Consider the following 15,302-nt stretch of genomic DNA (forward strand, 5'->3'; position numbering starts at 1 on the left):
GTTTTTACCAGACTTTTGATGCCAATGGATCTGCAACATTAAAGAGTGGAAATATGTCTAAAGGCAAAACATTGTATCAGATGAAACAGCTGCTTTGACCCTTGACCCAGACCGACTCTGTCAACAATACTCAACATGCTCTTGTTGTTGAGTTGAGTCTTAGCTAGTAGCTTATGATTTGTAAGTTGTAACTTCTGTTAAAAACAGTGAATAAAGCAGACAAGTTGAGTTTATTTCAATCTGCAGTTAAGCCTTGTGTTTGATAGTTGTCCTTGTTCAAGTGTCTTCAACTTAATTTAGCCGAGTAGCTTGTGTTACGCTGTTGTAACATTATGCAAATATGGCATGGTTTAGGTCCGGACCTAATGAGTCCGGACCTGAATCAAAACCTCTGGATTCGAATCCGGACTTGAACCTGAACGCGGGTTTAGGTATACATCCCTAGGCGTGATATGAAAGTTGGCGCCTTCTCTCAGTATTCTTCCATTCGCCGTTCCATCGCACAGAGATGACCTTGGGCTTGGGTCTGCAACTTTGTCCTTATCAAGGAATGTGGTGAGTGGTGTGTGTGAGGCCAGTTTCAGCACAACTTAGAGTGACTAAAATTAATACAGTTTAAAGTTAATGTAGTTGGAATTCCCTTATTATATCAAATTACAGTTTTAATACAATTAGGTCAAGTAAATATTTGGTATATCCTTCACTACCAAAAGCACCTCGTATCTTCTCGTCTTTCCGATCATCATTCCTGGCCTCCAGTAGTGCTCTGACAGGAACTCGAGCAGTGACTTCCGCAAACCCAGAACTAGCACCTTACGGTCCGCACCGTCCGGAGTTATCTTTCCTAGATAAAGAGTGTGAAGTGAATAGAAGCCTTTATAGAGAGAGATTGGTTCTTTCTCTGTGTTTTGGGTCTCAGACTGTGAGGATGGAAGTCTCTCTGCTCTGGACACTGCGCTTCATCTGTGAGTCAACTTTTGTTCACAATGAAGAGTTTAGACCTGGGTCACAACTATCTACTTCTATTTCAGTGTTTTGCATCGTCATCTGTAAACGGACAACAGGTAATCAGCTCTGTTTCATTTGGACTCTGCTTATACGCTTTAATTCATCTATTTCAGTTCAATGAATGTTGCATTTAATAGGAAGCTGAAGCCCATGTGATTATATTATGATGTCATGTCATATTTGTTATCTACATGTTAAATGTCCCTGTGGGCTAGTCTACATGGACAAACTTAAAGACCTCTAAAATATAAAACAAAAAAGCACTTGTACATTAGTATTCACAGTATTTGCTCAATACTTGGTTGAAGTACCTTTGGCACTAATTACAGCCTGAAGTCTGTGTGAGTTTGAGTATAATGCTGTAAACATGGCACACTTTTGTATGGACAGTTTGTCACATTCTTTTTTGCAGAACCTCCAAACCCCAATAAGTTTGGTTGGTGAGAGTCGGTTCACAGCCTTTTTCAGATCTCTCCAGAGATGTTCAATTGTTCAAGTCTGGCCTCTGGGCCACTCAAGGACCTTCACAGAGTTGTCCTGCGGCAACGCCTCTGTCTCCACTGATTAGTCTCTAGGATGAGGATATTGATCTTGATCTGTGTATGTGCTCCTGCTCTGCTTCTCTGGTTTGTTCTTAAGTTTTGTGCTCCACAGGTGACAGGGCGACTCTGGATGTTCCTCCACACACTGTGTATCTGGAGGACACAGTGATTCTGACATGCACAGGTCACGATGAAAAACAACTGCACTTTTACAAAGATGGGTCACTCGTGCAAAAGGGCAAATACACGCAAATACAAAAAATGTTTTTCCTGAGAGTGAATTCAGTGTCAAAATCGGATGAGGGTTTGTATTCATGTGGGACCAAAGAGGAAATACTGTCCCCAGAGAAAGAAGTGAAAGTCACAGGTAGAATGTGCATAATCTTCATATTTTTTAAAGATCCTCTTATTCTAATTAACACAAAAAGATAAACACAATACACATGATTTTCCTTCTTTTTTTTCAACAGAACACACCCGCAGAGTTGAACTGACAGCGTCAAACACAGACAGACCAGTAGAGGGCAGTGTGACTCTGAGCTGTGATGTAGAGGATTGGAATGAAAAACTGTACTGGTTCAGACGTAACTCCTACACTGATTCTCGGCTGGGATTTATTAACAATTTTGAACAAACTCTGAATGTCTCTCTTGGAGGAGTGTACGTCTGCATAGGGCAGGATGTTGAAGTGATGGCAAGAAGTAACGATGTCACTGTTGAAGACCGTGGTGAGAACAGTTAGAACATAAAGAATACATTACATTTATGTTTGATGGTGTCTCTCCTTTTATTTGACATTTTAAACAGATTTTCATCTTTTTGTCACAAACATTTATTTGATTCTGTTACAAATCTTCAGCCCTCACTGTGAGTCCAAGTCAGTTGGAGGTATTTGTGGGAGAGAGTCTGACTCTCAGGTGTGAGGTGGAGGGCGGAGCAGACAGAGAGTGGACCTATCACTGGAGCAGGAACAGACTGAACCCACCTCCAACAACCAGAGAATACACAGTCTCCAGAGTGACTGAGTCTGACACAGGAGCCTACAGCTGCAGAGCCCAGAGAGGCCCTCACCACACCACTGTGTGGAGCACAGGAGCCTCTGTCACTGTCAAGAGTATGTGCACTTTCACTCTGTGATTACACCTCCTTATTTTTATTTAGGAACCTCATATTTTGATGCAATAGTTTGCGTTTCACGCCGTAGAATTTGATAATGGCAGATTAACGCAGATAAGAAATATCCAAAGTAAAAATCCACAAAGTTGAACCTCATCATTATTAGTTTGGTTTTGGTTAAACAAAATAGTCAGAATAATATTATGGTTTAAAGTCCTTTAAACAATCACAGTTGGAGTTGGCATCGCTTTCTTAGGTTAGGCCGCAGTTACTTTATCACTTAGTTTACAGATTTTTAAATGAAATAATATTTCATTTAAAAATCTGTAAACTAAGTGTAATATATATAATATATTATATTGAACAGGCGGGCGAAATAGAAATATCAAAATAATTTCAATTTCAAAAGATTTTTTCTTCCGGGTTTTCCCAAAATGCACCAGGGGGAGGAGGGGAGGGGGGGAAACGCGGCAGTGTTTTGCATTGGTAGAACTCACGCTTCTAAGTGTGCAGCCTTAGTCACGTCAAAACGCGCTAGAGAAAATGGGGTAAACAGGTTTAAAATGTGAATTTGCGACATAAAGGAGACACGCGCGTCCGGAAACTCATCCTCATGCTCTCCCGGGGCCGCTATCTACATGTGCACAGCACACAGGTCGAGATTAATACCAACAAAGTCACGTGGTGGACGTGACATGGGTGACGTCAGAACCAGCCCATATATATATACCTGACGCACCCGCGCGCAGGAACGGACCCGCTCCGTCTCTCACTCCCGCAGGATTTTGACGAAAAATTGCTTCATGCGCTCTTATCTTTTGACTTAATACCGCGATTTATATTTCATTTAATGCTATTAACGTTGACGGCGGTATTTAATAAAAAAATATATATATATATATTATTTATATTGTAGAGGTCAATAATCTTAGTGCGGCGGATCCGTAAACCAAGTAATAAAATAATTGTGGCCTTATTGTGAAAAAGTGATTTCACTTTTGTTTATTTATACTGACATTGAGCTTTGAGTCAGTTTTTGTTTCTTGTGGATGGGACCAGTCGTTACAGAGATATGGACCATAAAACAATTCTTCAGTTAAACAGTAAATTGTACCATAGAATTCTGCCCTGACCTCCAGCTCAGCTCAACTATCGGCTTTCTACAATGTTGTGATGTCACGTGAACCTATGATGCATTCTACAGACAAACCTCAGGCCAGAGTGAGTGGACCCTCAGAGCTGCAGACAGGGGGCAGTGTGGAGCTGTTCTGCTCTGTCTCTCCATCTTCCTCTGGGTGGAAATATGAGTGGAGCAGAAATGAGCAGTTCTTCAAAGAGTCTTCATCTGAGGCACAGGTCACAGTGTCAGAGGGAGGAGAGTACCAGTGCAGAGCCCACAGAGGAGACCCTCCCTACTTCACTGAGGACAGCCACAAGTTCAGGCTCAGAAACACTGGTCAGTTTGTCTCTAACATGTCGCTTGTACTTCAGATGTATCAGAACATGGAGATATCCTGTTTAACTGTGTGTCCAGAGTCCAGGGCCTCTCTCTCTGTGGAGCCCCCCTGGCCTCAGCTGTTTCCTGGAGAGCAGTTCTCTCTCACCTGTAGAGCACAGGAGAGACAGTGGACGTTTGAGTGGAGGAAAAATGGACAGAACCTGGAGCAAACACAAAGTAAAATGACAAAAAGAAAAGCGTCTGTGAGTGACAGCGGCTCCTACAGCTGCAGAGGCGTCCTGCCCCACACAGTCACTCAGTGGAGCCCCCCGATTACACTCAGTGTTTCCAAAAGTAAGTTTATATTTAATATAAGACATTGTATGTGATGATCTAAATATAACATCCACTCCTCAGGAGCCCCTCGTCCTGTCCTGTCAGTGTCTGGGTCCTGGCTCAGTCCTGGGGCCTCTGTCTCTCTGAGCTGTGCTGTGACAGCGCCCTCTGCAGGATGGAGCTATCACTGGTACAGGGCTGTTCCCCAGTCACATTCTGACATATATTATGAGAGGCTCCCAGGGGCCAGTACCGGCTCTACACAGGACTCCTTCAGCCTCCAGGGCCTCAACAACTCAGCAATGTTTGTGTGTCGAGCGGCGCGAGGAAATCCTGTCTTCTACTCTGAATACAGTGATCCTTCATTAGTCTGGTCCAGAGGTACATCTCTCATGCTCATGTCACTAAAGCCCGACTCCCTAAAGCCCGACTCCCTAAAGCCCGACTCCCTAAAGCCCGACTCCCTAAAGCCCGACTCTCTAAAGCTCGACTCTCTAAAGCTCGACTCCCTAAAGCCCGACTCTCTAAAGTCCGACTCCCTAAAGCCCGACTCTCTAAAGTCCGACTCCCTAAAGCCCGACTCTCTAAAGCCCGACTCTCTAAAGCCCGACTCCCTAAAGCTCGACTCCCTAAAGCTCGACTCTCTAAAGCTCGACTCTCTAAAGCTCGACTCTCTAAAGCTCGACTCCCTAAAGCCCGACTCTCTAAAGTCCGACTCTCTAAAGCCCGACTCTCTAAAGCCCGACTCTCTAAAGCTCGACTCTCTAAAGCTCGACTCCCTAAAGCTCGACTCCCTAAAGCTCGACTCCCTAAAGCTCGACTCCCTAAAGCTCGACTCTCTAAAGCTCGACTCTCTAAAGCCCGACTCTCTAAAGCCCGACTCCCTAAAGCTCGACTCCCTAAAGCTCGACTCTCTAAAGCTCGACTCTCTAAAGCTCGACTCTCTAAAGCTCGACTCCCTAAAGCCCGACTCTCTAAAGCTCGACTCTCTAAAGCCCGACTCTCTAAAGCCCGACTCCCTAAAGCTCGACTCCCTAAAGCTCGACTCTCTAAAGCTCGACTCTCTAAAGCTCGACTCTCTAAAGCTCGACTCCCTAAAGCTCGACTCCCTAAAGCTCGACTCCCTAAAGCTCGACTCTCTAAAGCTCGACTCTCTAAAGCTCGACTCTCTAAAGCTCGACTCCCTAAAGCCCGACTCTCTAAAGCCAGACTCTCTAAAGCTCGACTCCCTAAAGCCCGACTCTCTAAAGCCAGACTCTCTAAAGCTCGACTCCCTAAAGCTCGACTCTCTAAAGCTTGACTCTCTAAAGCTCGACTCTCTAAAGCCCGACTCTCTAAAGCTCGACTCTCTAAAGCTCGACTCTCTAAAGCTCGACTCTCTAAAGCTCGACTCTCTAAAGCTCGACTCCCTAAAGCCCGACTCTCTAAAGCCAGACTCTCTAAAGCTCGACTCCCTAAAGCCCGACTCTCTAAAGCCAGACTCTCTAAAGCTCGACTCCCTAAAGCTCGACTCTCTAAAGCTCGACTCTCTAAAGCTCGACTCTCTAAAGCTCGACTCTCTAAAGCTCGACTCTCTAAAGCCCGACTCTCTAAAGCTCGACTCTCTAAAGCCCGACTCTCTAAAGCTCGACTCCCTAAAGCTCGACTCTCTAAAGCCCGACTCTCTAAAGCTCGACTCTCTAAAGCTCGACTCTCTAAAGTCTGGGTCTTGTGCTCCTCAGATGCTGAGGGTCCAGAGTCTCTCTGGGTCAGTCCTGACAGAGCACAGCACTTCACTGATGATGTCATCACTCTGAGTTGTGGGTTCAACTCCACTGGAGCAGACAGGACACTTTATAGGAGCTTTTATAACAACACAATAACAACACAACAGTGTGATAATTACAAGAGCAAAGATAAATCTAAATGTGAGTTTCGTTTACGTGATAAAACCAGAGCAGTGTTTTGGTGTGAGTCTGGATCAGGAGAAATGAGCAACGCCGTCAACATCTCAGTCCACAGTGAGTTTGGTTTAAACTATGAGTCGTGAGTATTTCAAATATGTCATGTTTTTGACATGTTTAACTTCACAGGTGACATCATCCTTCTGAGTCCAGTGCGTGCAGTGATGGAGGGACAGTCTGTGTCTCTCAGCTGTAAACTCAGGACAGGGACTTTTACTTCAGTGCAATTTTATAAAAATGGAAACATAATTCAAAATGGAACCAACCCAGAGTTCAACATCTCTGCAGTGTCCAGGTCTGACCAAGGCTTTTATAAATGTGAGGGACAAAGGAAGCTGTGGACAAAGACTGTGACGTCTGCAGAGAGTTGGATGTCCATTAAAAGTCAGTAAATCCATTCTTCATATACAAAGGTTCTACAATAAAAAGGTTTTATATATTGTATGTTCACAGGTGCAGCCAAAGCAGATCTCTCTCCTCTTCCTGTCATGTGGGTGGTTGGACCTGTGTGTGCAGGGCTCTTTTTATTCATCCTGCTGCTGCTTCTGTGGCGCTGCAGCAAAACTAAAGGTAAAAAACTCTTATTTTCATGGCATACGTTAGAACTATATACAGTCATATTTACAGTATAGTGACATTTGAAGTTTCTGATGTTTCAATCAACATGTGTTGTTTTTTCAGGCCAAAGCTCCTCCAGGTCAGTCTTGTCCTTCTGACCAGTGGCGGCTCGCCCATAGGGGGCGCTGGGGCGCCGCCCCACCTGACCTGACTGCCTGTTTTTATTTTATTTTTTAAATGATGTCTCATTTTGAAGAAAAAAAAACCTGTGTTAATTAGATGCTATTGATAATTTTGCTTTATGGGTTTAGAACTCTCCAGAATTATATTTACATTAACTTTCAAGTTCCACGTTTGGTGTAGGAGCCAATAGGCTGTCTTGCCGGGGCTCCTGTTCGATCAGCCCCATTGTGCTGTATTTAAGCCAATGGCTCCTCTGTTGCTAGGCAAAAAAGAATACACATCCGCCAATCATCGTAGAGGAATTTTATGGGTTTGGGGCGCTGAAGATTAGCGCCCCAAAGTACCAAGATGCACCGCTGCAGCTGCTTGTTAACAGATGTTTTCATTCCAGCAGCGAAGTGTGTAACAACATGTTTAAAGCGTTAAAAGTTTGGGGTTTGGAGTAAACTATTTCAACATTTTAATTATTATTGATATTAAATCCAAGATGTTTAGTTCAAAAAGTGACAGTGTCTATATCACCTTTACTTTTTAATAATAAAAGAGTGATTAACTTGCTCTTTCTTTGAAACTACGACATATGAAGAGATCATTAGAATAACATAAAAATCAGTTTTCAGACGAATCCAGGGAGAAACTGGAACACAAACTGTGAAATGACCAGTGTTTTTCAACCAAATCAACTAATTCAAGTCGTCCATCATTGTCCCTGTCCCCAAGAAGCCTCGGATCACTGGACTTAATCAATACAGACCTGTGGCACTGACGTCTGTCGTCATGAAGTCATTTTAGTTCCTGGTCCTGCCCCACCTCAAGTCCCTCACCTCCTCCTGCTGGACGCCTGCAGTTCGCCTACAGAGCCAACAGCACCTGGACTCCCCGGGAACCTATGCCAGGATCCTGTTTGTGACTTCAGCTCTGCTTTCAACACCATCCTCACTGCTCTGCTCCAGGACAAGCTCTCCCAGCTCAACGTGCCTGACTCCACCTGCAGGTGGAGCACTGACTTCCTGACGGATCTGAGGCAGTGTGTGCGCCTGGAGAAGAATGTCTCAGACACACGGACCATCAGCACAGGAGCTCCACAGGGCTGTGTACTTTCTCCCCTGCTCTTCTCCCTGTACACAAACTGCTGCACCTCCAGCCATGACTCCGTAAAACTAATCAAGTTTGCGGACGACACCGCCCTCATCGGGCTCATCTCGGACGGGGATGAGTCCGTCTACAGGAGGGAGGTGGAGCCGCTGGTGTCCTGGTGCAGCAGTAATGACTTGGAGCTCAACGCCCAGAAGACAGTGGAGATGATCGTGGACTTCAGGAAAGTCATAGCCCCCCAGCCCCCCCTCATCATCACAGACTCCCCCATCTCCACTGTGGACTCCCTCCGCTTTCTCTGCACCACCATCACCCGGGACCTCAAGTGGGAGCTCACCATCAGCAGAGGATGTACTTCCTGCAGCAGCTGAGGAAAGCCAAGCTGCTAGCGGAGATGATGGTGCAGTTTTACACGGCCATCATTGAGTCCATCCTCACCTCCTCCATCACCGTGTGGTACGCTGGGGCCACAGCCAGGAACAAACAGAGACTACAGCGCCCTCTGCTGAGAAGGTGACCGTCCGCGAACTTCCGTCTCTGCAGGACCTGTACGTCTCCAGGGCTCTGGGACGAGCAGGTCGGATCACAGCCGACCCTTCTCACCCTGGACACGGACTATTTGAGCCACTCCCCTCAGGCAGGAGGCCACTCCCCTCAGGCAGGAGGCCACTCCCCTCAGGCAGGAGGCCACCCCCCTCAGGCAGGAGGCCAATCCCCTCAGGCAGGAGGCCATTCCCCTCAGGCAGGAGGCCACTCCCCTCAGGCAGGAGGCCACTCCCCTCAGGCAGGAGGCCACTCCCCTCAGGCAGGAGGCCACTCCCCTCAGGCAGGAGGCTACGGTCCATCCGGACCAGAACCTCCCGTCACAAGAACAGTTTCTTTCCCTCTCTGTTGGACTCATGAACACTGCCTAAGCACCTTGCACTCACTGCACTGTCACTTCTTATTGCACTACATTTTTTATTTATGCAGATATCATGCCTATTTCTAACCTTAGTTTCACTTTACTTACCTATTTTTTTATATATCTGGTAACTATTCATTGTACATTGTTTTGTAGTCATTGTTCAATGTTTGTTGTTTGTGTTGCATAGAATCACCAGGACAAATTCCTGTTTGTGAATTTTGTTCATTGACAAATGACAATAAACCTGATTCTGAAGCAAACAAAAGTGATGTGTTCATTCCACTTTCTCTCTGTGACCTGAAGGTTTTATGTATTTTCCTCTGACAAACTCTAGTTTAAATAAAATGCTCTTCATAATTTCTCTGGTGTTTGTCTCTTATGTCTTTGCATTGAATGAGCTCTTTTTAAAAACAATAAAAACACCTAATTGATCAAATGCAAGATATATAAGGTTAATGCCATAGTGCAATATAATCTCCATGAAGAGCCACCTCCAGAAAGGTTTCCTAGTGTAGCTTTAATAGTCACTGGTTGATTGTTTGGTTGAAGGTGAAAAAGGCCTGATGCAGAGAAGAGGAAGAGGAAGTTCAGTGAAGATAGAGCCACTTCAGATTTGAAAGATTTCTTTAGAGTAAATACAAGCTAAACGAACGACATAGAGTTTATATATTTTAATGCACAAATGTGATGAAGCTGAACACAAACACACACACGAAAAAAAATAATAATAATTTTGCGCAGCAAAAGTGATGAAAGCTTTTTACTCACAATTTGTGCACTTTTTATATTAACCACATTCCCCATTACATTAAAATGGAAGCTGAACATTTCTGATAACTTATGACTTGTTTCCTGGTTTGGGTGCATCCTGCTTTAGAGACTGAGGTTTGAAAAAGAAGGAAATACAAATAAAGTTGAGGCTTTATCTAAAGAGGCTTCTGTTCAGACTGTGAGGATGGAAGTCTCTCTGCTCTGGACACTGCGCTTCATCTGTGAGTACTAAACTTGACTTCACTATGACTTTAAACATGGCTCACAACAGAAGACGTTACTGTGTTTATTCTGTGTTTTTATTTCAGTGTTTTGTGTCGTCCTCTGCAAACAGACAACAGGTAATCAGCTCCGTTTGGTTTGGACAAACTTTAGAAGTTATACATTTCTAAGTAAACTCTGTCTATTATAGTCATACAATCTTGGGCCCCAGAATGGGACAACCCCAAGGCCGTTCTGACCGCACAAGGAGACACAGTGGTGCGGGGGGGACATGGATGGCCCAATCTGACCTGCTCTGTCAATGGCTCTGATCAGAACTGGAGGTATCAATGGACTGTGGTTGAATCCGACTATGAACACAAGTTTGAAGACGATCAAACCATCACTGGGAGCGATGTTGGAGGATACACATGCCGGGGAGAAGTCAACGTCTTCACTGGCCATACATTTTTAACTGAAGAAAGTAACACAGTCAAAGTTGAGGCACTATGTGAGTGGGGAAATAAAATGCTCTATAATGGATGATTGTTTTAGTTTAATCTATATCTGTCCAGTTTTTGTTTCCTCCACAGTATTGAACAAAGCCACAGTGAAAGTTCAAAACTCAGAGTTTTTACCTGGAGAGACGGTCAATATGACCTGTGAAATCGAGGATTATGAGAACCAGAGGTGGAGCTACGAGTGGAAAACTACCAGTCAGATCTCTCCAACACCAGGGAAGAACTATGACATCAGCAACGCTTCAGAGGCCCATTCTGGAGAATACTGGTGCAAAGGGAGAATGAACGCATATTATTCTGCAGAATGGAGTCCAGCAATCACAGTGGCCAGTAAGTCGCAGTATAATGTCCTCATATTAAAGAGTGGTCACCTGTGATGTCAAACATGCAAATCTGATCTCACAAAGTGTTTTATCATATGTCGCCTCTAATCTAAGATACGTTTGTTTCACATTCTTAAAGAGACTAAAATTAAAAGATGTTTAGAGCAAACTAACAAAGGCTGTATTAGGCATGTGTTTCTGCTTGTGTTAAAGACATGGCCACAAGGGGTCAGTATTGAATCACTGTGAATTATAGAGAATGTTTTATCAGCAAAAGAGCACATATATATTTTAAATCTACAGTATTTGTTCAGATTAAAAATGTACATTTTCGCTGGAATTTACCAAAGTTTGCTAAACTGTTTGTGATGCTAAAATACCTTAAACATCATGCATCCTGTTTTGATATTGTGGAATATTCTAAGCTAAATCATTTCCAGAGGGACAAGCAGTGGACGCCTCACTAAATTGACATAAGTAAAATAAGTAATGCACACTTTTTTCTTTTTCTAAATCAGCGATCAAGGTCAGTCTGGGAGCAGATGGCAGCGTTTTACCAGCAGGGGGCGTAGTGACACTGAACTGCTCCGTAGCGCCCTCTTCCTCTGGATGGAAGTATTTCTGGTACAAAGACACACAGGCCACTCTGCTGCGGACCACAGAGGTGGCAGTGCTGAATATCTCTGAAAGGGGGCGCTATTGGTGCAGAGGAGGCAGAGGAAGCCCAGTCTACTACACACACTTCAGCCAGCCAATCAGCATCCACAATATAGGTACGTTACTAAAGAATGATGTTTACTGCTTCTCTCTACTCCATAAGTCTAAATACATTTACATTTAAAAGAAAAGCATCTGAAGAAAAACAATTCAGGAGTAAGTTTATATCAAACTATTTCTGTTTAACTCTGATCAGCAAATAGAAATATCAGGTTTATTTTTATTTTGTCATAGTGGAGAAAATAGTTTTGGAGCAGGAGTTAGTCATGGACAAAACTGGACATAAAAAGTCAGTTCATATTATTGATTAGTTAAAGCAACATTATGTCAGAAAATGCATAAACTGGACTCTGAATCTATTTGTACTTTTTGTCTCTGCAGAAGTCTTGACAAGTCCAACATTGACTGTGATCAACATCACTCACATCTCAAATGAGTCCTGTGTGGTTTGGGCCGAGTGCGTCTCAAAGTCTGTCAAACACGTGAGCTACAGGTGGACAGTGAACAACGCCAACTACAGTGGAGCCAGGCTGCAGTACAGCCTCACACCACCAGAGGGAGACATCACTTTCAAATGTTCTGTTTCTGATAACGTCAGTGAGGCGTCCGCGAGCGCTGACGTCAACTGCCAATCATCTGTTAAACCTGATAAAAGTACGTCAAAATCAAATTATATAATATATAATATGTCGCAGTTGGGGATGTATTTCATATAAATAATGTAATTTTATTTTTTCAGAATTACATGTGGAATTACCTTTTCCTCACAAAAAAAAGGTAGTCTTATGTTTCCAAAGGCACTATCCCAAAAGAAATGTTTAATCAGTGTTTTATAGAGTCAGAATAACAAGCTTACTTCAATCAAACCTCTTATTTGCAGGCTCCTCTTATTAAATTAGCATTACTCTTTTCTTAAAAAATAAAAAACAAAGCATTTAAAAGTAGAAACAAGCTAATAATTTCTGAAAATGACCAGAACATTTCTGCCTTTATTAAAATCTATGTATTAGATTCATTCATAAAAGGGCCAATAGTAAACAAAGAGGCTAGTTTCATAGTAAACAAAGAAGGTTAGATTTGAACATTGTCAGAGTAGAACCTGTCTCACATCTTCAGGAAGAATGTTCCAGATTTTAGCTGCATAAAACTGAAACACAGATTCCCCATGTTTAGTCCTGACTCTGGCACCAGCAGGAGGCCGGTCCATGTTTAGTCCTGACTCTGGCACCAGCAGGAGGCCGGTCCATGTTTAGTCCTGACTCTGGCACCAGCAGGAGGACGGTCCATGTTTAGTCCTGACTCTGGCACCAGCAGGAGGCCGGTCCATGTTTAGTCCTGACTCTGGCACCAGCAGGAGGCCGGTCCATGTTTAGTCCTGACTCTGGCACCAGCAGGAGGCCGGTCCATGTTTAGTCGTGACTCTGGCACCAGCAGGAGGCCGGTCCATGTTTAGTCCTGACTCTGGCACCAGCAGGAGGCCGGTCCATGTTTAGTCGTGACTCTGGCACCAGCAGGAGGCCGGTCCATGTTTAGTCCTGACTCTGGCACCAGCAGGAGGCCGGTCCATGTTTAGTCCTGACTCTGGCACCAGCAGGAGGCTGGTCCATGTTTAGTCCTGACTCTGGCACCAGCAGGAGGTCGGTCCATGTTTAGTCCTGACTCTGGCACCAGCAGGAGGCCGGTCCATGTTTAGTCGTGACTCTGGCACCAGCAGGAGGCCGCTCCATGTTTAGTCCTGACTCTGGCACCAGCAGGAGGCCGGTCCATGTTTAGTCCTGACTCTGGCACCAGCAGGAGGCCGGTCCATGATTAGTCCTGACTCTGGCACCAGCAGGAGGCCGCTCCATGTTTAGTCCTGACTCTGGCACCAGCAGGAGGCCGGTCCATGTTTAGTCCTGACTCTGGCACCAGCAGGAGGCCGGTCCATGTTTAGTCCTGACTCACTGACTCACATTACAGTCCGAGATGTACTTTGGTGCTAGGCCATGGAGAGACACAAGCAGAGCTGCTTTAAAGTCTCTTCTCTGAGCCACAGGGAGCCAGTGCAGAGACCTGAGAACAGGACTAATGTGATCATACTTCCTGGTTCTGGTCAGGACCCGAGCAGCAGCGTTCTGGATGTACTGCAGCTGTTTTACAGCTCGTTTGGAGAGACCAGTGAGCAGGCCGTTACAGTCTAATCTACTGGAGACAAACGCATGGATAAGTCTCTCTAAGTCTGGTTTAGACACTATATTTTTGAATTTGGCAATGTTTTTTAGATGGTAAAAAGCTGCTGATGTTATTGATTTGATGTGGCTATTAAAGTTCAAGTCTGAGTCCATTATTACCCCCAGATTTCTAACTTGGTTTGTAGGTTTTAGAGCGAGACTCTAGAGGTGACCGCTAACACTTTCTCTTTGTTTTTGGCAAAGACAATGATTTCAGTCTTGTCTGAGTTCAGCTGGAGAAAGTTGTTTTGCATCCACTCACTGATCTGTTGGATGCAGTGACAGAATCCACTGGTCCATATTCACCTGCCGACAGTGAAACATAGATCCGACTCGTCTGCATCATTGTGATAAGTCACACCTAGTCTGACCTAACGGCAGCATGTAAAGGTTGAACAGAAGAGGTCCCAGGACTGACCCTTGGGGCACTCCACAGGTCAGGGTCATGTGGTCTGAGACACAGTTACCAATACAAAAAAGTACTTCCTGTCTTCCAGATAGGACCATAACAAGTTTAGAGCAGTGCCAGTGATGCCCACCCAGTCCTCTAGTCTCTGTGAGAGGATCCCATGATCAACAGTGTCAAAAGCAGCACTCAGATCTAACAGAATTAGGAAAAAGTACAACAATTTCAAAAAAGGAGTAAAAATATTAAAAACGTAAACGTTAAAATATACCATTACCACATACCTGTAAATGGAACTGAAATTTAAAGTAAAATACAGTTTATTTTGTTTAAAATACTATTTGTAAAATACTATTTTGCACAATAAATGACCAAATGTGCAAATTCAGAATATGGACAATGCTAAATATCAAGTACATTATTACACACACCCACACGCACACGCACACGCACACGCACACGCACACGCACACGCACACGCACACACACACACACACACAAGTATTGTTGAACACATATTCATTCAAACTTGTATATTTCAGGTGCTGTTTTAGCTGCTATGATCCTTGTGTGTGTTGTTGTCCTGCTCGTCCTCTTCTCTCTGATCGGTTTGTGTTGGTACAAAAAAACTAAAGGTAAGAGAATGATTTATGCAAAAAACTATTGCAACACATAAACATGAATTATTTCAATATTCTTACAGACAAACGTGAGGAAAGGTTGGTTTTATCAGTTCATTTAAACATATAGTAACCACTCGATCAGTGTTTGTGTTTTTAATAAATGAATCATTTCGATGCTTTAGCTCTGTTGAACCTGGTCTGGAGGACGACGCCCACAATGAGCCTGTGGACCATGAGCAGCGGCTCTACTCCGCTCTTCTTCACAGTCAGTTCAACTAAACAAAGTACATTTTAGAGCTTTAATCATTTGACATGTGTAACATTTTCTGCAGGTGACGTAAACGTCTATGAATCTCTCAGAGTCTCAGAAAATGGTAAAGTTAGAAGATATTTTAAGGTGAACG

At 44.0% G+C, this 15,302-nt stretch overlaps 1 protein-coding gene and 1 long non-coding RNA gene across 2 annotated transcripts; both read left to right on the forward strand.

Moving 5' to 3' along the window:
* Window positions 1-876: 876 nt before the first annotated feature.
* LOC140371381 (uncharacterized) lies at window positions 877-1,790 on the forward strand. Its single transcript, XR_011928459.1, has 3 exons — window positions 877-965; window positions 1,032-1,064; window positions 1,663-1,790. It is a non-coding gene; the product is annotated as an uncharacterized lncRNA (long non-coding RNA).
* Window positions 1,791-1,802: 12 nt separating this feature from the next.
* LOC140371508 (basement membrane-specific heparan sulfate proteoglycan core protein-like) lies at window positions 1,803-15,008 on the forward strand (the record flags this gene model as incomplete). Its single annotated transcript, XM_072458681.1, has 13 exons — window positions 1,803-1,917; window positions 2,021-2,278; window positions 2,410-2,664; window positions 3,871-4,122; window positions 4,201-4,458; window positions 4,522-4,821; window positions 6,162-6,440; window positions 6,513-6,767; window positions 6,837-6,953; window positions 10,331-10,515; window positions 10,580-10,949; window positions 11,461-11,715; window positions 14,818-15,008. Coding segments are annotated over 13 exons (3,033 nt in total), but the record flags the coding sequence as incomplete, so codon positions are not given.
* Window positions 15,009-15,302: the final 294 nt, after the last annotated feature.

This window comes from Eucyclogobius newberryi, unplaced genomic scaffold (genome assembly GCF_026437365.1).
Source record: "Eucyclogobius newberryi isolate DKJ021-1_F unplaced genomic scaffold, fEucNew1.0.hap1 SCAF_22, whole genome shotgun sequence".
NCBI classification, from domain to species: Eukaryota; Metazoa; Chordata; class Actinopteri; order Gobiiformes; family Gobiidae; genus Eucyclogobius; species Eucyclogobius newberryi.